Genomic DNA, 23326 nt, shown 5'->3' with positions numbered 1-23326 from the left:
TGTGATTGGCTGCTTAGAAATTAAGTGTTAACGAGCAGTTGGACAGGTGTACCTAATAAAGTGGCCGGTGAGTGTATGAATATGGTTTAATTTTGCTTTACATGACCCATTTCTTCTGTAAAGCTGTGCCAGTGTTGGATCTCTCCTCTTACTCTTCGTGGCCTGGGTGAGAGATGTGACCCATGGCTAGAATATCATAGTTTATAAAAATGCAGCACAGTGAAGGTAGAGACATTTCATACATTCATGTGTAACTCTGCTGACCCGCTATTTGACCCGTGCTGGACCCATTCATAGTGAGTACGCCGTCTCTCCGTCATTAAGCAGTTTGCATTAAAAGTCTTTGTTGTTTACATTCCTTTGCAGTTTGGTTGGTTCAGTATACACATTGCAATTTGTGTGTTTCTTTTTTTGTTAATTTTGACCCATTTGGGATTGATACCAATCCAGAGTATCTGACTGGCGCACCCCTATCCAAAAACAAAAACACTGCTATCAATGTTACTCTGAATGAGCAGTGTCACCAAAACTAACATTTTTTAACTGTTTTGATTCACAATTAAAGTAGTAAAAAATAAGTTTTGCGTTTAATGTATTTGTGTTGATTTTGAAATAGATTTTAAAACATATGTATCGAAGAAAGTATCGTTAGGAACCGGTATTGAAACTGAGGTATCAAAATTGGCACTGCATCGAAAGATTTTTACTGATGACCAGCCCTACCGCCGAACAGGAAATGAAAAGCCCACTTACTGTTGCTTATCAACAGTCAATTAAACAATTGCTGAGCAATATTGATCATAATTCGAGCAGCCTACTCACCTGTGTGCGTATGGTCTGTACTGTTATTCCTTCCCCCTCCACTGCAGTTGTTCCATTAAAGCCCTTCCTGCCAGAAAAACTCCACTTGCCAAAGTGGCTCTCATAGTGTAGTCCGCCTCCCTGGCCGAGGCCAGCCCGCTGGCCTGCTCTGTGCCCCGAGTTGTCCAGGTGGCTCGCTGGGCAGATGCGCTCTGGGACTTGCAGAGGAGGAGGAGCCATAGAGCTGCTAAAGGAGAAGTGGGAGGTGGACAGCTGCTGGCACAGGAGCCCCTGGATTGAGGATGTCCGCTGGAGGGTTGTGAGCAGTCCTGCCTCCATCCTGCCCTCTGATTGGCTAAGCAGAGCTAATGGGAGAGGTTGGGGGTGGTGAGGCCAGCTCTGGGTTGGACCTACAGGGTTGTCTGTACCTGAAATGACAGGAAAAAACTTTTCATTTAGTCATTTTTACTTAATTAAAAAAGGTCTACATTATTCGGCTTGCGTTCCATGCAAAATGAAAGGCAAGAACTGCTCCTAATACACTGTTGAATGTATGAACGACATCAGGCTAAAACAATGAAAGGACAGAACAGTTTAACTATTTAAGCAATCTATAATAACTTTGTTTTACCAAATAACATTTTTTTAAGACTTATGACTTTTAAAAGAACATTATTGATGAAATTAAATTAATTAAATTTGGATTAATGAAAGAAGGAACTACAAAGCCGAAGAAAAAAACAAAAACAAAAACACACACATTACAAAGCGCTGCCGAAGTATTAAGGGTAGCATTACTTGATGTAGGAAAATTAAGACATGTTTCCAATTTGTTTTAAGGCTTGGAATACTTTTCAAGACCCAGCGGAAATCCTGTTATAACAACAAAATCATTGCTTGGTTACAGGTCTTACCCATGAAGGGCTGGACAGTGGTGATGTGCTGCTGGGGAAGGCTGGAGGCGGGTGTACTCTGGGTGGTGTGAACGGCTGGGTTGGTAGAGATGGAGGTTGAGCCGCCTCCACAGTCCGAGTCCTCAATGTTTCCCCCGCTGTTGCAGCCAGCACCACAACCTTTCTGTAACCTGCAGAGGGACATACATTAGATTTACGCTATTCGCACTAGCTGTCTTCGTCAGACTTGTGTCACATGAAGTCCAAACCACGTACCTGTCCCAGCTACTGATGAGCCATGTGTAAATGTTGTGTGGGCTGACAGGGCCTCCCCAAACTGACCGGAGCTGGTTGTGCCCCCCGGCGTATGAGGTGGTGAGGGGGGAAACGTAGATGGGGTAGCCGATCGGCTGGTCGCACGAGGAGTTGATCATATTTCTCAGGGCCTGTTTGGCGTTTTGAATGCTACCACGCTCTGGGTTACGGTTGCGCAGGAAAACCAGCTCCTGCTGTTGGCCTGCCCACAGCCCACGAACACACTCTCTGTTCACCTGCAGGCGTGCAGAAGAAAGAGGTCAGTGGAGTGCAGGGGAGGACAGGCTGAATATAAACAACACAGCCCTTATCTGGTTGAGGACAGGAAAAAGCATCCTGTACATAAAGCAACTGAATTTCATAGAAAAATAGGATTAATTAACCAACAAACTCATAAAGCAATAGTTAAGTAAACAAGCCAGAAATAACAAGTCACCAGGTAATAAATAGTAATAACCTTGATGACTCTGAAGCTGAGGAACCTCTTGTTAAGCATGATGATCTTGTACTCGTCGCTGCCGTCATCCATGATGTGGCGTAGTGCCAGCAGTGAAGGCATGTTTGCTAGAATGGCGCTGCGCCACACGGGGTCGCCCTCGTGAGATATCAACATCTTCTCCTCATTGGCAGTGATGGCGTCATACAGAACCATAGGATCCTCATACTCATCTGGAGATGTGAAATGGTCCTGAGGAAACAGAGAATACAGGGTTGGTCTCAGTTCAAGGATAAAAACTGTTTTCTAACCTCAGGGCTAGTTGTATTCTTCTTTCTCCTCTACCTGATGTAATTTGAGGGACATCCGGACTCCTGGTGCCACGACTCGGTTCAGCAGGTCCATATCTGCAAACACCCATTCATCCCTGGGAGACGTGATGCGGAAGTCTCCCTTGAAGAGTGCATGGAGGCCATAGAGAAACGGCTCCAAGCTGTCGAACAGAGAAACAACAACCGTTGCATATTGGGTGGTGACAGGTGGTAATAACCACAGTGAGAGACAGGGTTGTATGCCTTACCTTGCAGACATGCTGTGGGAGGCCGTGCCCAGAGCTCGTCTTCCCAGGATACACAGCCCAAAACAGAGGCTGACAAGTGGAGAATCTCTTTCACAAGTCACCGGCTACAAAACAATAGAGAAGTTGGACAAAGGGTAAAATAATGTACTTTTCTGTTCACAAATACTATTTAGGATTGTATTTTAAATATGGACTCTGATCAGAACTTAAAAATTGTGGAATTCTATTGTGAATAAGAGTCTAACCGTTTGACGCCTGCTGTTGCAATACTGAATCCAGTCTAGGTAAACCATGCAGAATGAGGAGGGGGTAATGCCAGAGGCCCTGTGGTCATAGTCCTCATCGATGTTGAGGTTGAAGGTGGGGTCACTGTCTACATAGTTAGGCCCGAGACAAGGCCGTAGAGCCTCCTGTATTGTCTCATTTGTCAGCCACTCCTCCATCTTAGAAGATCGACTCACATAGTAGATGATACTCTGATGAAGAATACAAACACATCAAGGCTAGAGGTTTCAATTTCATTTATCATTTCAATACAAGGCTTGGATGCAAAGTGTGTGCACATTTTATTTTGCTCTTGAATCTTCAAAATAGGAAACCTATTGTTCAGTCCCACTGGGATTGGTCATACCTTGGTCTGAACTCAATCAGGCCTTCAGTAGTAATGATCGATATGGAATTATTTAATAAAAACAATAATTAATAAAAACATACATTTCTAGACATAGTGGAGACATATAGAAAAGTAATCTTATAAAATACAGTCTTGAGTTTCCAGCAACTAAAAAAGAGGCATGCAACCATGTTAAGTGTTTGCAAGACGCATGATATGAAAGGGTTTCTACATAACTCACCAAGTCAAATTTAAGACTTTTTAAGACCATTATGAATTTAATTTAAAACCTATGTCACAACATCAAAAACAAAGTCCAATGTAGGAGTCCCGGAAACACAGTTTGAAACAATTCTCAGATTTCTTCATTGGCATTAAAGGACTGGTGTCTAGACTGGTTGCAATTTAGGTTAGATGTTAGTCTCATATGTAGAGCGAATTACAGTCAGACAAACAGAAAAAGAGCTAAAACAAAGAGTTGCAGAACATTTCAATGAGAGTTAGAGGTAGCGTTTCATTGAAAAAGCAAAATTAAGACCAGTTTAAAATTATTTAAGAGCATGAACATAATACTTCAGCGAATTTAAGATTTTTTAAAAAGAACTGAAATTTTTATTTTAGCATCATTTTAGCATTGATTTTGACCCTGCTGAAACCCTGTATAAGAAAACTAAGCAAAAGGAAGAACTCTCTTGATCAATGGCTTACCTTGACATAGTATGTGATGAGGATCTTACGAAGGTCAAACACTTGCAACATGGAGGCTGCATTGTTGTCACTGATGCTGTAGCCCTCTAGTACGTACTTGGTGGCGGCCACCTCCCAGGCCAGCCAGCGCTGTCCAAAGGCAGCATTGAATGACAACATGTGGGGAAGGTGACCGGGTTCACAGCAGCAGCAGCCTTCATCTTCTTCTACCCCCTCTGTGATGGCCTCGACCTCTCTCTGCTGACAGTAGGTACCTGGACAGATGCGACGCAGATAAGCTGCATATACTGTATATACTTGTAAAGTATGAATCTCTGCAACATTCGGCAAAGTATTACATGTTGTTGTACAATGTACAATGTTGTTTACATTTAAAATCAATTAAAATAATTCTCCATTATCTGACTGGACTTAATACAAGACTACGAGAATAAACATCCTCTGTGCCTGCATAAACATCAAAATTACTATTTTCAAAATAACTCTAATTTTTTAATTTTAGCTTTAATAAGCATGCTTTATTGTCAAGTGACGTCTCAAGAGAGTGATGCACAACATCAACACCACATCCACCTTTCTTTAACAACCTTAAAATACCCACAACCATGAATCTGGGCTTTTCTTCAGAAGAATAAAAATGTATAAAAAAAAAAAAAAGCACAAGTACATAAATAACTAGAATTACAACCTTGCCATCCAGTCAAGTTCCAGTTTAGATATATGTCTGTACATACTCATATCTAACAATAATAATAATAATAATAATAATAATAATAGTAATAATAATAATAATGATAAAAATGTCATTATAAATCCGGCAGCAAAGAAGATTAATAGGATCACCACAGTTTCCAGGTGTGCAACCAATTCAGTATCTGACCAAATGTAAAAATTTGATCACAATCAAGTTATGAATAATGGCCGGAAAAGCCTTTTTGCACAACATCATTATATCACAGTGAAGTTGAAATTTAACATATGAAATTTCCACACTTCATCTGTATCCTATTAGACATTTGTGTGAAAATTTACAACGAAAGGAAAAAACATGCCCTCAATCGCATTTACGGACGGCCTGACGGACACCTCAAAAACATAATGCCTCAGGACATTGCTATCACTGGTGCCGAGGTGTGTGTGTGTGTATACACACCCTATATTTTCTATATATACTTTGTGTGTGTGTGTACACACACACACACACACACACACACACACACACACACACACACACACACACACACACACACACACACACACACACACACACACACACACACACACACACACACACACACACACACACACACACACACACACACACACACACACACACACACACACACACACAAAGGATATATAGAAAATATAGGGTTGTTATGTTAGATATATTTTTCATGGTGCACAGTAGCTTGACTTTGTGAGCTGCCACTTTTTACATAGTACTATTGACTGACCTACTGTGAAACAGCCTGATCTCTATAATTAATGCTATTGTGTGAGAATTACTGACCCAAGACCCGTGTTCAAAACAGCAGGTAAACAACTCTAACTGAGCTCATTCTACAAGCTACAAACATTGTTAGCCCCCATCGTCCCTTTGCTGCTGACCTCTGAACTCGAGACCCCTTAGCTGGAAGGTGACCAGGCCGTTTCCGATCTCGATGACGTGCACCAGAGCGTTGAGGTAGTCGGAGGCGAGGATGAAGCAGTCGCCTGTAGTGTAGTTGCCCCAGCGGCCGAGCAGCAGGTCTCCACACAGGCTGTGCTGCAGAGAGCGCGTCAGGTGCTCGTAGAAAATAGAGTTCAGATTGTTGTCATCGGCACCTTTAAGGAAAGAAAAAAAAGACCATCGCCATGGCAACAGAACAAAATAAATGAGTGTTTAAAAGAGATCATTTGATTGGGAGAAGAGTTTTATGGCATACCTGGGTTGCGGTCTAACTGAGTGGCAAGTCTGGTGTTGGAATGATCGACGCGCTTGGTGCTGCAAACACAGCAAACTAGCATTAGAACTGAATGAAAACTATTTTTATATTTGGACTTTATGAAATGTGATTTCCCATTTGTACAGATTTTTTTCTTCTTTTTATTCAAGAAACATACTTGTAGTCTCTCTCCCAGAATTTTACAGGTCTGGTGTACGAGGTGACAAACACGGCACTGCCCAGGACAGGATTGAGAGGGGTGGAAAAGATGGCAGAAAAGACGGCCTGAACAAAAAGCACAGCAGAGTCTGAAGTAACATGAGTTAAGGACATATATCTGCTTTAGATTGTTTTATACAATAAACACTACATAATTATTGACATAAAAACAAAGAAACTAAAGGATACGGGGAACGGCAAAGGGTTGAGCGAATGCGTGGAAGGCTGAGCCCCAGGTGATCTGCCAGGGGGCAATGTAAGTCAACACAAAGCGCAGCTTGTACAGCAGATCCCACATCTAAGAATTCAAAAAGGACAAAAAACCACAACACGTTGACAACTGTATTCACAACACAGACACACCATGTGTCTTTCAACCAGGGAGAGCAGTACAATTCTGCTTCTCAGCTGGATGTTACTCGTTAACATTAAGCTGTGGCACAATAAACTGCTAGAGTAACATGATATTAAATAGTATTATTATGTATGTGATAAAAAATCTGAGATGACAGGGTGTGTGCATCCTGACCTTGCTGAAGAGAATGGACATGAAATAGTAGTCGATTAGGAAGGTCTCTGAGAAGTGTGGATAGTCGAAGTGGAAGAAGAGCGTGGTGAAGCACAGCGTGACGTACTGCTGCGACGGGGCACAGAAGGACGTACGCAGCAACTTCATGCCTGCTACTGAAATGAAGAGAGCTCGGCTGCTGGTGGGGGGATCGAGGAAAAGACAGAGAGACAGAAGAAAATGAGTGACACATATTGACATAATGGCTAAAACCCTAAAGTAAGAAATGACAAGAGTTCGTCAAGCGGCTACAGTTTAACTGAAAATTCATTCACCATTACATTTATTCATTTTCGGACTGGTCTGTAAACTGAAGAGGGAATAAAAGGGAAACGACAGAATATATTTTATGTACCTCGTGCTACTGAGCACAACCTGCAGTAAGCAATGCACCTGAGGGTGGTTCAGTGTGTCTATTCATTTTATGTTCTACGGTTCCAACACACACAGCTAATGGCACATATACCCAGGGAGCGGAGTTGGAAAACAATGTACGGATGTGAAATAGTTCATAGAGACACAATGATGTAAGGCTTACTAGATGTCCAGCTCTTTATGGTTCTGGCCCACATTTTGAGCTTCTGTCGTTAGGGAGTTAAGCACCACAGCCGGATAGATGAAATATTTCTCCACACACTGAAGCCACGCATACAGCTTCTCAAACCACATCAACTGAGCAGCATCTGGGGCAAACAGAAAGCAAAATGATGTTATGCACTTGTTGAGGAGATCCACAGTCCAAACACTAGCTTCTCCCCTCGTGATCCCACAAAAGCTTTTCACAGCTGTCAAATAAATCCGACTGAAAAATGTTTTACAAGATGTTTATACAATGGGTGGTATGGTGTACTATTTCTGACAGCCCTAGTACTTCAAATACTGGGAATAGATCAACATATAATGCCTGGAAGGAAGATGTACAAGAGGAGGCAGGCTGCTTCATCATGTATGCCAAGTGAGTGAAGCTATTTTCCATTGACAAAAAAGCCTTGAGATCAAATAAATCTAATCTCTATTGTCGTTAGTTTTATTTCAGCTACTTAAGTACTATGAATGTTGTTTTGTTAAGTAGTCTCTCAGTGATACTGGAAATATGCAGCTGTGTAATTGTTGTTTAAATAAACTAATTACTTGGTGCTGTTGCTCTCACTTTAACAACAAATCTTAATGTTATTTTTATTTACTCCACGCAGCTATTCCAGTGGAGATACTTATAATTTTCCAGTTGTTAATATAGTAGGTTTTCTTCTTATACGTTTAAGCTACTGCCCTATATTTCTTTCTGTGTACGTGAATGTGAACGAGTATAAAAGAGCACTCAGACACTCACCTCGGACTTCAAACTGACTGTACTCTCTGGAGCGGAGCACAGGGTGAGCCAGGCAGAACCATGGCAGCTGCTTGCGGAGCTGAGGCAGGAGATAGTGTGTGATGAAACCTACGACTCCGGCCAGGAAGTACAAGACTAGGCTAAGAGCAGGCTGGAGATCAAGAGCGAAAAAAAAAAGAATGTTAGCAGGAAAATTCACACAATTTTCTCACTAAAATAATAAATATGTTGTTAGATTAAGATCATAAACCCTGCTCCAACTAACTTGAAGAGCGATGAAAACGGTGCTGGCACTGATGGCGAAGGTAATCACAGCCATGAGGGGACACATGACGAGGTCTGAATGAAGAATCTCTTTCTACAAAGTGACAGCCAGAAGGCACAAGAATGTAAAAAAAAAAAACGGACACTTTGAAATCAAAAGTGAAACTGTCCGATTGCGTTCTGTGCAGGCAGTTGAGAGGCGATCTTTACCACAGAGTTACGCAGCTTCTCGGGAAGAGGGTCCTTGATCTCCACAGGGGGTTCTTCTGGTGTCCTGTTCTCCAACTCTGGGAATAATTTAGACCGGACCAGTGACCTGATGTAAGAGGTAAAAACACACAAGAAGGAATTGTGAGAAATGTAACTAAAAAAACTCAGATGTAACATCAAAGTTTACACAGAGTAAACAGCAGACACACTTTTGTGTATAGGTCCTCATGTTCAGGCAGCGCTCAGAGCTCAATGTATAAACAGTTCAGATACATGCGTAAAATGACCAAAAAACTCCTCTGTAGCCAAGCGGTGAGACACTACTTCAAAAATTAGAGTAAAAATGTAAATTGCAAAACATGCAAAATGCAAATTGTGTTGAAACAAAATGCATTCCATGTTTGAGCTTGTAGCTTCTTCAGGTGTGCTTATTGACTAATTATGGCAACATGTTATTGTTAATTGGTAATCTATCATGGATGTAAAAACAAAAACGTAATGATATCTAAAGCCATTATTGGCAATGTAAAACAATATACTGACCATAGGACGGTGGGGTCGCTGCTTTGGCGACTGAGGTGGTAGGATAAGGCCAGGAGTAGGCCACAAAACACAGAGAACAGTACTGGCACATGGGCATCCCCCCACGGTGCCTGAGGAAAACAAACAAAACTATCAAACAATCAAATTTAGGACCGTCCGCATCGATTCCTACTCTGATCAGAATCTCTGAAACTGAAAAAGTGTGTCTCTGTTCCACCTACGTTGACAGCACCGAGGCAAAATCCATACAGCAGAGCAGCCACCAACACGCTGCGGATGAGGCTGAACAGAGAGGAGAGGGGACTGGTGGTAGCTGAGGAAAGACACGGAGAGGGAAAATCAGGGGGAACCTAAACACAAGTGTTCAGTTTCTAAACCAATAGTCTTAAGATGAGGTAACATTTCTCTAATTTCCTGACACCATCATCCTGTCTATAATAATAACATGTTCTTACCGGTTCCACCAAAAATGTGCATGTCAATCTGCTCCAGCAGACACATCACAAAAGTGTTAACCTGAGGTAGCAACCCAAACAGGAAAATGACCGGGAAACACAAGGCAAACACTGTTGGGCAAAGATGAAAAGATTGTTTAAAAGCAATAAAATCACACACACACACACACACACACACACACACACACACACACACACACACACACACACACACACACACACACACACACACACACACACACACACACACACACACACACACACACACACACACACACACACACACACACACACACACACACACACACACACACACACACACACACACACACACACACACACACACACACTTCTGTTGGGTTTCACAACGTTATGGAAAGGTTTAGCAGAGGTTTTATGAACATGCATTGTTATTTATGGCTATTCTCTAAAGAACCACTCTAAAATGTATGTATTGACAATGCCAATGTAAAAACAATCTTAGTGCGAGTAGTGACCTGGACGCCTAGGAAAATAGTGATGTAAAGAGTTGGGTATAAAAACTAACCAATGAGCATATCCCTGATACAGAGCAGGAAATGTGCAGAGAAGAAGGTGACACCATAGAGAGAGAAGGGTTGCAGGCTGCCAGATCGTCCAGATAGGTCGAAGATCCAGATCATCACACAGCACAAGCAGAAATAGACCGGCCGACTGTACACAATGATCCAGTTATGGCCCTGTTAAATAACAAAAAAAAGGTGAGCCAAGATTACACTATAATAACAAGGTGACATTTCTTGTTTTAGATTATGCTTTCAGTACATTTTAGCATATAAAAAGGTATAAACAGTACTCACATGCATTGGAGAAGCTGCATCTGGTTGCACACTCTGAAAAAAAACGGAATTTAAGCGTCATTGGTTTTACAGTTTACATTACACAAAAACCGAAGCCACACTGACAGATGGAGACAGCACACACAGGATAATTTGATGCATACATTCTATTTTATACAGCTAGGCAGATGCTAAACTGATTAATCTAGATTTTTTACTCCGAATTGCTTAAGAAGACTGGAGCAGCGTTCTACATGTTGTGGCTTCTGTATTAAGGGAGGCTGTGATGTGATATAATAAAACTCAACTTCAAGGCAAAAGAGACATACCACATTGACTTCTGTCATCTTCATAACCATCAGTGAGTTATGACAAATAATTAAAAAATAAGCAAAATAATTTAAAAAAATAAGTTGAGATCCATTTTGCTAATGAAATCCACAGATTAGGTACCCAACTCAAGCAGTAAGGTACCTTTAGTAAAGAGTACTGGCAGCTGGCAATGACTAGGCAGAACTGGAAAACCCAGATGTCCCTGAAAAAACCCTGGAGCAGCAGTAGGAACCCCAGGAAGGCCACCAGACTGGCCAGCACCACAGCAAACACGTTCTCTCCCACACGGCGGTTCCTGGAAACAGAATGCAAAGAAATCGATAATTTGATAAAGTATTACAAATGTTTTAACCCCTCTATTTCATTGATTTCAACATAAATGTCACTGTATTATATTGCAATAACTACCTTGAAATGATAACTACTGGACATGCAATACGTTCCATGATTTAAATAAGCTTTGCATAGTCCCTGAGAACAAGTGACCAAACAGAATATTGTCTTTCCTCTCCTCCAACAGTCTGGCGTACCTGTCCAATAAGGCCAGAAGAGCCAGTCGATCATATCGAACCCTCAGCCACTTTCCAGGAAGAACCCAAAAACGATAGTACTGTTTTGGTTTGGCTTTCTCCTCAATCATCAGCGTGTTCTCCTGGGACTCTTGTAGAGACTCATGATCCAGATCAAACTAGAGATGAGGTGACACGTTACTGACATGACATTCTCCCTGAAATAATCTGCCAAATTGCACATCAAAGACTGCTAACCTCAGGCATCTCCAGAGGCACCCTGCGCACCTGCATGCCCTGTAGAACCACAGGTCTCGGCTGGAGCATGGACAGGACTTGAGCCCCTTCCTGGACCTCAGTGGAGGTGAAGCTCGAGGACTGGGACTGCCTTTCCCTTTCCCTTTCCCTTTCCCTTTCCCTTTCCCTGCAAGCATGGAATATTATTGCATTAATTGTAGCTTTTAGTCATGACCTTTTAAAAGCAAATTAACTCTCAGTCCTGGAAAAAGGGCAACCTGGTAATAAAAACGTTAGAACTTACTGAACTGGATCCTCATAACCACCCCCACCAGGTCCAAATGTGTAGGACCTCTTTACTCCTGTTACACAAAAGACAGAAAATGGAAATGACAACAAGGAAAAATCTGGACACATTTGTAGAAATAACAGCTGATACATTTGTGTGTTCTCCCCACTTTTTGAGCTTTATTTAATAGCATAAACTCAAAACATAACGGAACAACCCACAAGCATAACGGGAAGAGGCCAACTTGATGGAGATAGAAAATATGTGGTTTCCACCTGTGTCGTGTCATTAATTTAAATTAACGGTTTCTTTTATATTAAAAAAGGACAGATATGAGCGCGGTATTATTCTTCTCAGTGAACTCAACATGAAATGGAATAAGCTAATTTCCCAAAATTTTGAGCTGTTCCCTAAATGCCACCGACTCACCACTCTCGTCGTAGAAATAGTGCACTGCCCCCTCTGATGTGTCGTCAAAGGTGGAGGCCTCATGGATGCCACTGCGGGGCAGTAGGAGTGAGGAGGCGAACTGTAAGGCTGAGGGAAGTGTGCGGGTCCGCGAATGAGAGGAGGTACGAGCCCGCTGGAGGTCCTGAAGGCTACAGGAACAAAACATTTGTTGAATAACTAACATGTAAGCTTAGTCTTACATTTTTATTTCTATCAGTCCTGCTGAGGCCGGCATGTTCCTTCAATTTCTATTTTCTCATTCACTACTCCAAAACACAGTCGCACATTTATTTAGAATCACTAAATTTTCCATCCATCAACTGTAAACTTGCTGACTTGTTTTGACTACTACAGACTTGGTAGAGGATTGGAGCAAATCAAGGCACAGTTAAGGCAAAGCACCAACTCTCAGGTCTGCTCAATCGACTAACCTGGGAGGGGATCCCATGGTGGAAGGGGGCGGTGTAGGGTTGCTCCCAGCGTTGTGTCTCCTGCGGATGGCCTGGGTCCTCTTGACACTGCTGACTGAGTCGTGTTTATCCCCATCCTCTGAAGCCAAGGCTGGAAATAGGTTATCAGTTACATCAATGCCATGGTTTGTATTCCAGGGTCAATACAGAATACACGGAATCTAAAATCTAAGAGCCCATTTTTGGATTTTACTTTTACTATTGTAACTTTTGCATTTAGAAGGTAGTTATGCAAAGCGGACATTACCAAACAAGTATCCTGAATGACTCATTGATGATAAATTGTGAAAGTGTATTTATTAACTGAATAAAGCTTAAATATCAATACAACTCTGACTCCTCTATATTCATCCAGGCATGGAAACCCCCACTGAGTCCATGTTCATGGTAAACAATATTACTTAATGACACATTATTGTTGATGATTATCTGCAGCATAAAATATAAGTAACTGCTGTAACAAGAAACTTCCACAACAGAGGTTATAGTACATTAGCCAAATAACTAACTTTAGTTAGTGGAGGCGGTGGGGGGAAAAACATTATTTTTCATCAAAGTGTATTCATTTCATCTGACATTAGTAGAGTTGCTCACACTAAAATACACCCTGACATGAATATATCCACTTTGATGTGATCAATCTAAAAATAGTGATTTGATTGGTCTAATGTTTGTACTAATTTATAACAAAATTTGATTTATCAATTGGTTGTTGTATTTCAGTCAATTTAGATTGTGGTTTGATTTTCATTCTGGATCCAGACACATGTCTCATTTTGGACACACATTGATTAACAGCCTATCTTATTTGATCCTATTGACATTAGGGCTTTTTTGTATTGAGTAGTACTAATGTGCTAAATGTAATGTGTTCATTGTTTTTAACGATTTTGTAGGGCTGCATGATGTGTAAAATGTCTAAGTTGTTAAAATCAAGTTATTTCAACATGCACAAAAAGGTTACTTTATGCTAAAAGTAACGCAAGGTAGATGATAGCAGGCTGTATTAGCTGCCTTGAGTCACGTCTGACAGGACTGGCTGTCTCGTAGCGTATTTAGAGATTGAATACTGTATATAGAGGGATAGACTTGGAAAACGTCAGCACACTGATCTAAGCCCTCAGTTTGGGTTTTCTAATTACATATTATCTCTGGCTATGGGAAATTAAGCTGTGGAAGTCAAGTGAACATTGTGTGGATTCTACTTTATTCAGTGTTCAGCTAACATCAGCTAGCCACCTGTCTGCAAATATGAGGCTGATATTTTGTCCACACCATCAGTGCAGAAGGAATTAGTACACCAGTATAACAGACTGTCACTTTCTGCCCTGTCTGTCTGTCCTTAAAGTGGATGCACTGTTGAAGTGTATCTGGTACTTACACTCCCCAGGTAGCTGTATCTGATAGAATCTATTTAATGTATTCATACATATAGATACGGAAGAATTTTTTTCCCCTGTAACTTCCTTTATGTACTGTATCTTGGAAAGATTGACTGTACTATGACAAGGTTGAAGTCAAGAGGGGATAAGGTTTTTGTAATCTGAGGCTGGATACTTTAAAACAATGCTTCATGATTATTTATCATGTTTTTTTTTATACTCTATCGCAGCTTTTTTCCAATGATCTTATCTACTCACTTTTATCCGTTAATTTCCTCAACTGTTAGAAAAACACTTAAAATATTCCTTTAAAACCTCTAAAAAGATGTGTTAAGTTTGGTATTTTTAGTGTTAAACGGCAAAAACAACAGAGGAATGCAGGGCAAAAATGTTCCATAACAAACAAATGTGTCTTGTGAACAAGCAAATAGGTGTTTAAATTAGGGCTATTGCTTATTTGAGCAATGGTACTTGTGCTCTCAGGAGAAGTCATAGTTCATGGAACAACTTCCTTCATGATGCTTTCCTTGGATCACTGCAAAGGCAACATTGCCCAGAGCAATGCAAGCTCCTGGTAGCACAGTGGGAAGGTTTAAGGGGAGGTTCGGGATGAAAAGCAACCAGTGCTGTGGGGCAGAGCAACCCCTCGGCTGGTTGTATTTCTCCTGCCTTCAGATCAGTGGTAAGGCCAAGACAAAAGGGAAAAGAACTGTGCTTTTCATTTTTTTTTACATTCAATCCAGTCTCTGTACATGCTCCAGTTCAACATGTAAAGCTTACTGAGCAGCACCAGTCTCAAGAAACGCAACACCCTCCGTCTGCCTAACACAGCCCACCTCTCAAGGTTGTCACCATTTAAACATTTTTGTTTATACAGCGAGGCATTACAACGGCTTCCAGCCTATAAATATACCGGTGCTTGTCCTTAAACGTTGTTGAACTTTCTGGCATCTTGCATTAAATTCAATTGTCCACTGTCACCAAACGCATGCACGTTGCGATGTTAAATAAAATGTTTGTCTCTAAATAGCTACAACTAATATTTAATCCTAAAGTTTGCATTCCATTTACACACTTTCTTTGGTATTAACTTGTAGACAAGAATATATGGTAATATTGTATTATGGAAAATAAATGATTTCCAATCAACAATATCACCCAGTATCTTTTTTCTCAAGATGCCTCACAACACGGTTTGATATGTGGGACTCCTTAAGGCTGGATACTTTTCTTAATTAGCGTGATACTTCAAAACATATTGAAAACATCCAGGAATCTGACATCTCACACACCAAAAACTAGGGTAGTTATTAAACCAAAACTCACAGTATGGACAATCATTTTATAAGGTTTCACCAACTCACCTCCTCCCACAGCTCCCTCTTCAACCAGCTCTTCCGCCCTCCAGCCCATCTGGTTGCCAGTCCAAGAGCCTCCAAGAGAATCCAGCCGATGATGATGAGTTCCAGGGAAGCCTTCAGTATGCATGGTGCGGGCTTCCAGATCAGACTTAGAGATGGTGAGAGTGCGAGGTGCAGGGGTGGAGGTGGAGGGCATTGTAAGCAGAGTAGAAGGCAAAGCTGCTGTGTTGCTCTGGCCTCCACCTGCCCCATCCATACTTAGCACTCTTGCATGAGTCTTAGCACTAGCAGTGCTAGAAGAGCGCTGAGCAGCACGGGAATGTGAGGGGCCAGCAGTTTCAGGTAAATCCCCATCCCTTGGAGTGGGCAGTTGAGCAGCAGGGGGGAGCGGGGATGTAATACCAGTGTTAGCGAGGTCCGGGGAATAGCAGGAGGTAGAGGAACTTGAGTCATCGTCGTCGTCGTCGTCATCATCATCTGAGCTGTATCTGCGCTGAGAGCCCAGGCTAGAACCAGCGCTCATGTCACTGCCGTCGTCCTCATCGCTAGAATCCTCAAACAAACTTTCACTGTAAGCCTTGGCGCCGAGTCGGCTGCGCACAGGGATGTAATCTCTGTGCTGTCTGTGATTGTGGTGACGCCTGTAAGAGCCACAGTCAAAACTACTGCTTCCTGCTCCAGCTCGCCTTCGTGGAGCTTTCCTTCGGCCTGGCCTGTGTCCTACACTACTGCCACTGGCCCGCAGCAGCTTTAAGTCTTTAGGGCGTACAACCTGCTGGGCTTGCAGAGCCTGCTGGTCAGACAGTAAAAAGGGGGTAGAGGATATGGGCAAAGCAGGCTCAGAACACACAAGACCCAGGGCCAGCCCTGAGGGCGCTGAATTGGCCTGCCGAGGTGGGGGTAGAGGAGGAACTGGGGCATTTCTGTCTAAATCGCAAACCTCTGAGTGGCCACTACTTGAAGGGGAAGAGTTATGGAGAGGACGGGGCTGTGCAATATCACAGGGTACGGGGGACAAGTCCTCTCCTTCAACAAGTGTCCTGTCTAGCCCCTGGCTGAGGGAGAATTCTTTGGAAGGGGAGCGCAGTAGCACACTGTCTGACAGGTTGTCAGTATCACTGCCACCCTGTCCTGCTGGATCCTCTGAGGGCTTGGGGATGTTGGAGCCTATCAGTGATGTGGAGTCAGAAGCCTGTCCGTCTGCAGGCTGGGGCTGGCTGAATGATGGACTTTCCAGCTGAGTGGAATCCGTTTTTTCACTGCGGTAACTGCTAACTGTGCTTAGCGTCTCACGGTCTGTGGTGGCTCCACCTGCACTGAAACAGCTGTCCGTAGATCCGGCAGCTAGTGCTACCCCACTGCGGCTGCCTGGGTGCTCAGTCCCAGGTGCAAAAGCCACAGGGTCAAGGCCCAAACCAAGGAGATTTTCACTCAGCTCCTCACTTAAGCTGCTCTTTATGAGGGGGCTAAGGGGAGTATCCCCCAAGCTCTCAGATTCAGCAGAGGGGCCAAGGGGAGAATAGGCCCCCAACCCATTGTCCTTAGGACTCTGTTGAGAAAGGTGTTCTTGTAACTCCTCCACTTCCTGAAACTGTTCTTTCTCTCCTCCATCTTCTTGACTGGATGGTGAAGGGGGTATGGACAAGCAGTCCCCAGGTTCTCCAAATCCAGATCCTCCCATGAGACGTGGGAAATCTCCTCCCAAAGCAGCAGCAATGCAGGACTGAACTACACTGGGAGCCCCTGTACAGTAAGATAGACCAAGTTCATATTAAAAAGCACCAAAATCTGATTAAAATGCATTTTAGAAAGCTATAACAGTATTATAAATGCATATACATGCACTAAAATTCACGCTGATGGATAGTAGTAAAAGCCACGCCTACAATGGCATGTCTCCAGTATTGGTGTGCTTATAGCCTGATCTCCTGAGCGTGCCTCGTTTCCATACAGGCAGGATTAGACAGTGTTCAGCGTATGACGCTGGTTTCTGGTCACTGAATAGTGTTCAGTGACCAGTTCAGTTAGTGTTGACTTACTAATGGTGTCCTGGGACCTCTGGCGTAGGATCTCCCGGTGAGATGACCTAACAATCACATTATTGTTTCCTTGTTCCCGCATGAGCTCTTTGATATCTGAGATAAAAGTAAAGAGCTCACTGAAAAACATGCATATTCCACACAAGCTAAACTCAGTGATCTGACGCTTAAATTTATTTGTGAGAAGACAGTGTAAGACTCAAGAGTGTGCATTATATACCACTGTTTAAAACAAATTCAGATACTTACCCTTAGTGCCTCCTGTATCCTCCAGCTGGGGCAAGAACTCCTGAACAATAAGGACAATTTGAAAAACAAAAACAGTTTGAGGTATACTTGATGTAGGAAATTAAACATTTTCTAAGGAGTAGAATTAGAGAAATGATGGATAAAATATGGTAATCCTCACCGACACCTGGTTCAATCCAAACAGAGAGTGCTGGGAGCTACAGCGCACCGGGGGTGTAGAGTTGACCTTCCGAAACACAGTCATCTCTACACCAACATGACTATCCCTGTGGAGAAGTTACACATAAAGCAAATTTAACGTATTAAGCATGGTCCAGCATTGTGATTTCATAACTGTTCTCCAAAATTGGTCGGAAAATCTTGTTACCTGTGCTGATTCCCATCGTGGCCGCCTGAACCTTCTTCCCGTTCGTCGGTCTTTGCAGCATCGGCTGTGAGTGAGGCCTGCTTCTTCTCTACAATCTCCCCAAGGTCGAACATAGTATGAAGTCGATAGTTCACCACCTTAATGGCCGTGAAAAAGACTACCACTACGGCAGAGTACACGCCTGCAACCACCAAGCTAGGAGGAAGAGCCTGAGAGGGAGTGAAAAAGACAATGACGGCAACTCAGACTTGATACAAAAATGAGACAACTCAGTCCACTTCAAGGAGTGAGTGACAGGAATTATTTGACAATAGCTGTCAAACTGTAAATCCCAGAAAAGCCCTCAACATAGTGCTGTTTACTAATGAAGGCTAATTCCCATTGCTCATTTCATCTAGGAAGCTTATAGACATCTGTACTATAAAATAATGTCTCACCAAAGAAGGAGGAAATGATTTGTTTGCTACATTTATACATTCAAAAGTTCTAAGAACTTTGTACTAATACAATTAAAGGCAATTTTAGATTTCAAATAGGGATTGTATTTATGAAGATGTGGCCATTCCTATTGCACACCACCCAACAACTATTCAACACAATGGAGTGCACAGGGCAACCACATATGTTCAGGCGGATGGTAAACAAATCCACAGCTCTCCCACATTGTAAAACAGTTGCACACTGAACTAGGAGGCAAATGTTAGTAGTGTAGTTAAAAGGTTATTACGCACACTGTCAGCTGTGAATGCAAAGTACATGAGAGCTGGCAGACTTCACTGTTCAAACTTTTAGGACATCCTCCTTCCAGATGTACTGCTGGTTGACATGCACACCATATTACCATCACAACGGATGACTAAAATGCACATCTGATGCATTCACTTTCAATTTCACTTCTAGTGACCGGGATAAACCGGGGATTTGTTTCAAATTGGTTGTCTGACCACTTGTGTTGCTCAGCTCATTCAAATAATGGCAACTAAAACCAATATCAAATGTGTTAAGTTTTCTTTTAAATGCCAGCTAGTTATGCACATGCTGCGGTATTGGAAAAGGTCTAACATTTAATGTTTGAGTAGTCTCTTATACAGTTTGCATTCTTAGAAAACTAAATATGAGGTAATGCTAAGTGTCAACCATTTATTGTTTAAAATGTTTTTATAAGCATGTGTGCCTGAGTTTAGCGATTCTTCCATGTAGTGTTGATAAACATGCAATCAACTTTCTGTGAAAATGTGCTTACCATGTACAATAGAAAGGGGAAGGCCAGGAGAAATATCCAAAGGTAGAGGTGGAAGCAGTTGGAGAACGTGCTCTGATGTGGGTCCACATACCAGCCTCCTGTGAGTGAAGCCCACACACCCTGCCGCAATATCTGAAGAGCTTGGGAACCCATCTCTACCTTCAAGTTCAACCAAAAGCTGAAATGCTTCCTCCGAGGCTGTAGCTCGTAAAACTGTGCAGCAGTTCGAGCCACAGTATCTTGTGTCTACGATGGCACTTCCATTGGGGATGGCAGGTTAACCAAGACTGTGTCATCAAGGACAATAGTTCTGTGTCTTGGATATGTACACTTCAGTTGAGGTTCAGAGTCCTTGCATATTCTTGTGCCAGCATATACTCTCTCTCCCTGCTCCAACGTCGCCACACTCCAGCCTAATCCTCGTTGGGTAGTCAAGAAGGTGACTTTTTGGCACATTGGTAACCCACTGAATGTATGAAAAAACATTCATCTGTAAGAAAGATCAAAACTGGTTTGTTTCTCATATGTAGCTAGATATTAAACATAGCATTCAGTGTGTGTGTGGTTGTGTGTGTGTGTGTGTGTGTGTGTGTGTGAGAGAGAGGCTGTGCAATAATCCATTCATGAAATTACACTGTAAAGCAAGACTAAATGTAATACATTGTGGAGAAAAGCACATTAAAAGTGTCTTTTCTAGGTAGTTTCTAGTTTAATCTTTAGCACTTCCTTAAATTCCACATGATTATGCAGCTATATAGTTTCCTCATGATTTACAGCTGATCGTTAATTAATTTAGCAGAAGATAAATAATACTATATAACTATTAACCCAGATCAGACAGTAATAATCATTTGACCAGCTAGTGCGATGAGTAGGAGAATTTTTGACTGATCACTAAAAGCATAGGGAAGAATGATTTAAACTGACACTGGCACACACTCACGTTACAATGATTAAAGTGAGTGTAAAACTTGTAAATGGACGTACATTACATAGTTGATATATCTATCAGATTCCAGACAGGATGACAGAGCTAACAAACCCTATTCTCATTTCAAGGCCATTACTGTGCTAGCTAGATCAAGTTTTCTGATTGACATTACATTAGCAAGCTAGCAGACAATTTAGCCTAGCTAACGAACATGCATTTATGATCGGTACAAGTCAACCTGTTTAACCAGAACCGCTTTCAATCACCTCGGTGAATATAGAAACATAATCAATAGCAGCAGTTCACTACTGCAAACTGGCTGACAAAAATTAAACATCATTAGATATTACTATTGACGCTAGTTACCGGCTAATGCTAGGCCGCATATACCAGCATTATTTGAACCTGGGTAACGTTAATGTCCCAATCGTTAGCTGGTGACGTTAAATGAACCGCTGATCGCTAGCTAGGTGGATGTTAGTTGCTAGTCAATAGCTAGCTAATGTTAGCTTGATAATTGTGCTCACAGTGAAATGTTTTCCACAGTTGGATCCCAGCAGAGCTTACAATTAGCATTAGTTGTCCAGCTTGCCTCATATCCTCCTTCCGCATCCAGTCCTTGCAAAATCTCAGAGCTTTCCTTCTCAGGATGCTATATCGAGCAAGGCAATCGCCTGTCCGAAAACTGTTGGCTAACTTATCATTGTTCTCTCAAAGTTCCCCATCTTCTTTGTCTTTAAATGTTGACAGACATACAGCGGGAGCGGAGGTCCTCTCTCATGATGAACAACAGCTGTTTCTTGGCATAGACGGTGCCTGTTTTCAAATGTTTCAACGAGCTAGCTAACTGGGTAGCTAGCGCTAGCTAACAACTAGTTGACACACACGCACGGACTTACGCATGCACGCACAAAGAGCGATCAAGCGAGGGAGAGAGAGATTCCCATGGTGCTGATTGGTCGTATAAACTGACGTCAAAATATGAATAATAAAATGAGTAATAATAATATGAATAACTTTTATTTTATAGCGCCTTTCATAAAACCCAAGGACACTCTACAGAATTACAGTGGCTATATTGAGGGAGGTTGGAGCCTGTGGTAAACAAGTGGTGTGTCAGGAGATTTTTTACAAAAATGTCCAGGGTTGTAGCATTTTGAATATCTTCAGGGAGGGTGTTCCAGAGGGATTGGGCTGCAACACTGAGGCTCTGTCTATAAAGGTACAGAGTCTGGTGTGGGGAATGGAGAGCAGGCGTCTAAGGACTGCAGGTTTTGGGGTGGGGTGTTTGGATGGAGGAGGTTGGAGAGGTACAGTGGGGCCACGGCATGGAGGGATTTGTAGGTGAGGAGAAGGATTTTGATGAAGGTGCTAGTGAAGAAGCCACTGAAAGTGGATGAGGGTTGGGGTGATGTGCTGCCAGGTCTTGGTGGGCATATGAGGCTGTCTAGGGTTTTGCTGGGGACCCCTGACAGGACTCCATTTGCAGTAATCCAAATGGTAGGTAGCCATGTGGGTTTCTGCCACAGAGTCAGAGAGTGATGGTCGGAGTCTAGAAATGTTTTTAAAGCAGATTTGGTCATAGATTTGATGCATGTGAGTATGGAAAGAGATGGTGGAGTTTCTAGGATTACACAAAGTTTGCAAAACTCAGAGGATGGGCAGAGGGCACACCCGTTGACATCCAGGATAAGATAAGTAAACAAGTTTTAATCAAAATACACGTAAAAGTAAAAAATTTAAAAATACTCATGATGCAAAAGAAAGATATATAATAGGCCTATCACTGGATAATAATCATTAAAGCATTACATCTGTACAGTTAGGTGGGGCCAATTTTAAATGTGTATACTGCTGGATAGCTTTTTCTATCAATATATCATGATGAGTTAGATTCTTTTTTTTTATTAACAATTAACAATTTGAATCTGGAAAGTAAATATAGCTGTCAAATACATGTCTAGGTAAGTTAAAAGCACAATTCCTTTCAGAAAAATAAATAAATCTAAGCCAAAAAAACGAAATACTCAAGTAAATTACAATTAATAATGCTTTAATAATTGTACTTGAGGACAGTACTTAAGTTACAGTCCACCACTGGCATATTTTAGCTTAGACCCAGCAATGTATTGTAGTTTATAACAACCTTGAACCTAAAGTATACTTTTTAGAAATAGCAGTATTTAGTAAAACATAAGCTTCGAAACAAAGATTAACTATAGAGCAAATACTTACAGTGTGATGAAAACCTTGGATGTTAAGGAAACATAGGTAGGTCAGAGTGGATGTGACACCAGGTGATGTCATCTAGGCTTCTCTTGTCATGGCTGTTTTGTTGAATTAGGCTTGTGACATCTCAGCAAGGGGCGCAAGCACCCTCCTTGATACCCAATGTCAGCACAGATCAGATTATACTAGACCTGAACTGACACTACACCTCACTATAGCCAACAGGATTGTTCCCCATCGTTCTCAGCACAAACAGGCTAACGGGAAGGGTGGCCCTGCTGGTTTGGAATTCAATCTCTCTAAATGATTGTCTTTTGTGACAAAACTCATGTGTTCTAACATGATAAAGCATGACTGCATTAGTGAGGGCAACTAGAGCCCATATATCACATCACGCTAGTGCTCAGGGATGTTAACCCTTCTATCCATCTTACAGTTTCTTGTGTTCTCAGTAGGGGGTAGTCAAACAACACAACACATGTTCCTGCTGACAAGCATACAGATTATCGAAAGATGGTTGAAATTGTCATGCAGAATGCTCTTTTTTAACTGGAAA

The 23326-nt window shown here is 42.0% G+C and overlaps 1 protein-coding gene across 4 annotated transcripts in view; it reads right to left on the bottom strand.

The window, feature by feature from the left end:
* Positions 1-21430, bottom strand: part of LOC117956114 (pecanex-like protein 1) — a 25757-nt gene extending 4327 nt beyond the window's left edge. The window contains exons 1-35 of one of the 4 annotated variants that reach the window (XM_034890990.1): positions 21069-21430; positions 19611-20100; positions 18368-18576; positions 18161-18266; positions 18001-18040; positions 17752-17847; positions 15716-17455; positions 12931-13060; positions 12479-12648; positions 12065-12122; positions 11782-11947; positions 11545-11702; positions 11156-11309; positions 10703-10735; positions 10411-10582; positions 9864-9974; positions 9630-9721; positions 9409-9518; positions 8866-8971; positions 8657-8749; positions 8392-8542; positions 7600-7744; positions 7023-7200; positions 6683-6791; positions 6453-6582; positions 6275-6333; positions 5958-6173; positions 4347-4600; positions 3271-3501; positions 3026-3129; positions 2791-2938; positions 2467-2697; positions 1971-2245; positions 1716-1885; positions 823-1229 (exon numbers count right to left, since the gene is read on the bottom strand). In XM_034890990.1, coding sequence (XP_034746881.1) covers positions 823-1229; positions 1716-1885; positions 1971-2245; positions 2467-2697; positions 2791-2938; positions 3026-3129; positions 3271-3501; positions 4347-4600; positions 5958-6173; positions 6275-6333; positions 6453-6582; positions 6683-6791; positions 7023-7200; positions 7600-7744; positions 8392-8542; positions 8657-8749; positions 8866-8971; positions 9409-9518; positions 9630-9721; positions 9864-9974; positions 10411-10582; positions 10703-10735; positions 11156-11309; positions 11545-11702; positions 11782-11947; positions 12065-12122; positions 12479-12648; positions 12931-13060; positions 15716-17455; positions 17752-17847; positions 18001-18040; positions 18161-18266; positions 18368-18576; positions 19611-19763 — 6705 coding nt within the window. In that variant the 5' untranslated portion in view covers positions 19764-20100; positions 21069-21430. The remainder of the gene's footprint in view (positions 1-822; positions 1230-1715; positions 1886-1970; positions 2246-2466; positions 2698-2790; positions 2939-3025; positions 3130-3270; positions 3502-4346; positions 4601-5957; positions 6174-6274; positions 6334-6452; positions 6583-6682; positions 6792-7022; positions 7201-7599; positions 7745-8391; positions 8543-8656; positions 8750-8865; positions 8972-9408; positions 9519-9629; positions 9722-9863; positions 9975-10410; positions 10583-10702; positions 10736-11155; positions 11310-11544; positions 11703-11781; positions 11948-12064; positions 12123-12478; positions 12649-12930; positions 13061-15715; positions 17456-17751; positions 17848-18000; positions 18041-18160; positions 18267-18367; positions 18577-19610; positions 20101-21068) is intronic. The other 3 variants (XM_034890989.1, XM_034890991.1, XM_034890992.1) reach the window with 3 other exon arrangements.
* Positions 21431-23326: the final 1896 nt, after the last annotated feature.

The sequence above is a fragment of the Etheostoma cragini genome, chromosome 13 (assembly GCF_013103735.1).
Source record: "Etheostoma cragini isolate CJK2018 chromosome 13, CSU_Ecrag_1.0, whole genome shotgun sequence".
NCBI classification, from domain to species: Eukaryota; Metazoa; Chordata; class Actinopteri; order Perciformes; family Percidae; genus Etheostoma; species Etheostoma cragini.
The sequence above is the reverse complement of the archived record's forward strand: the minus strand, read 5'-3'. Positions and strand labels throughout refer to the sequence as shown.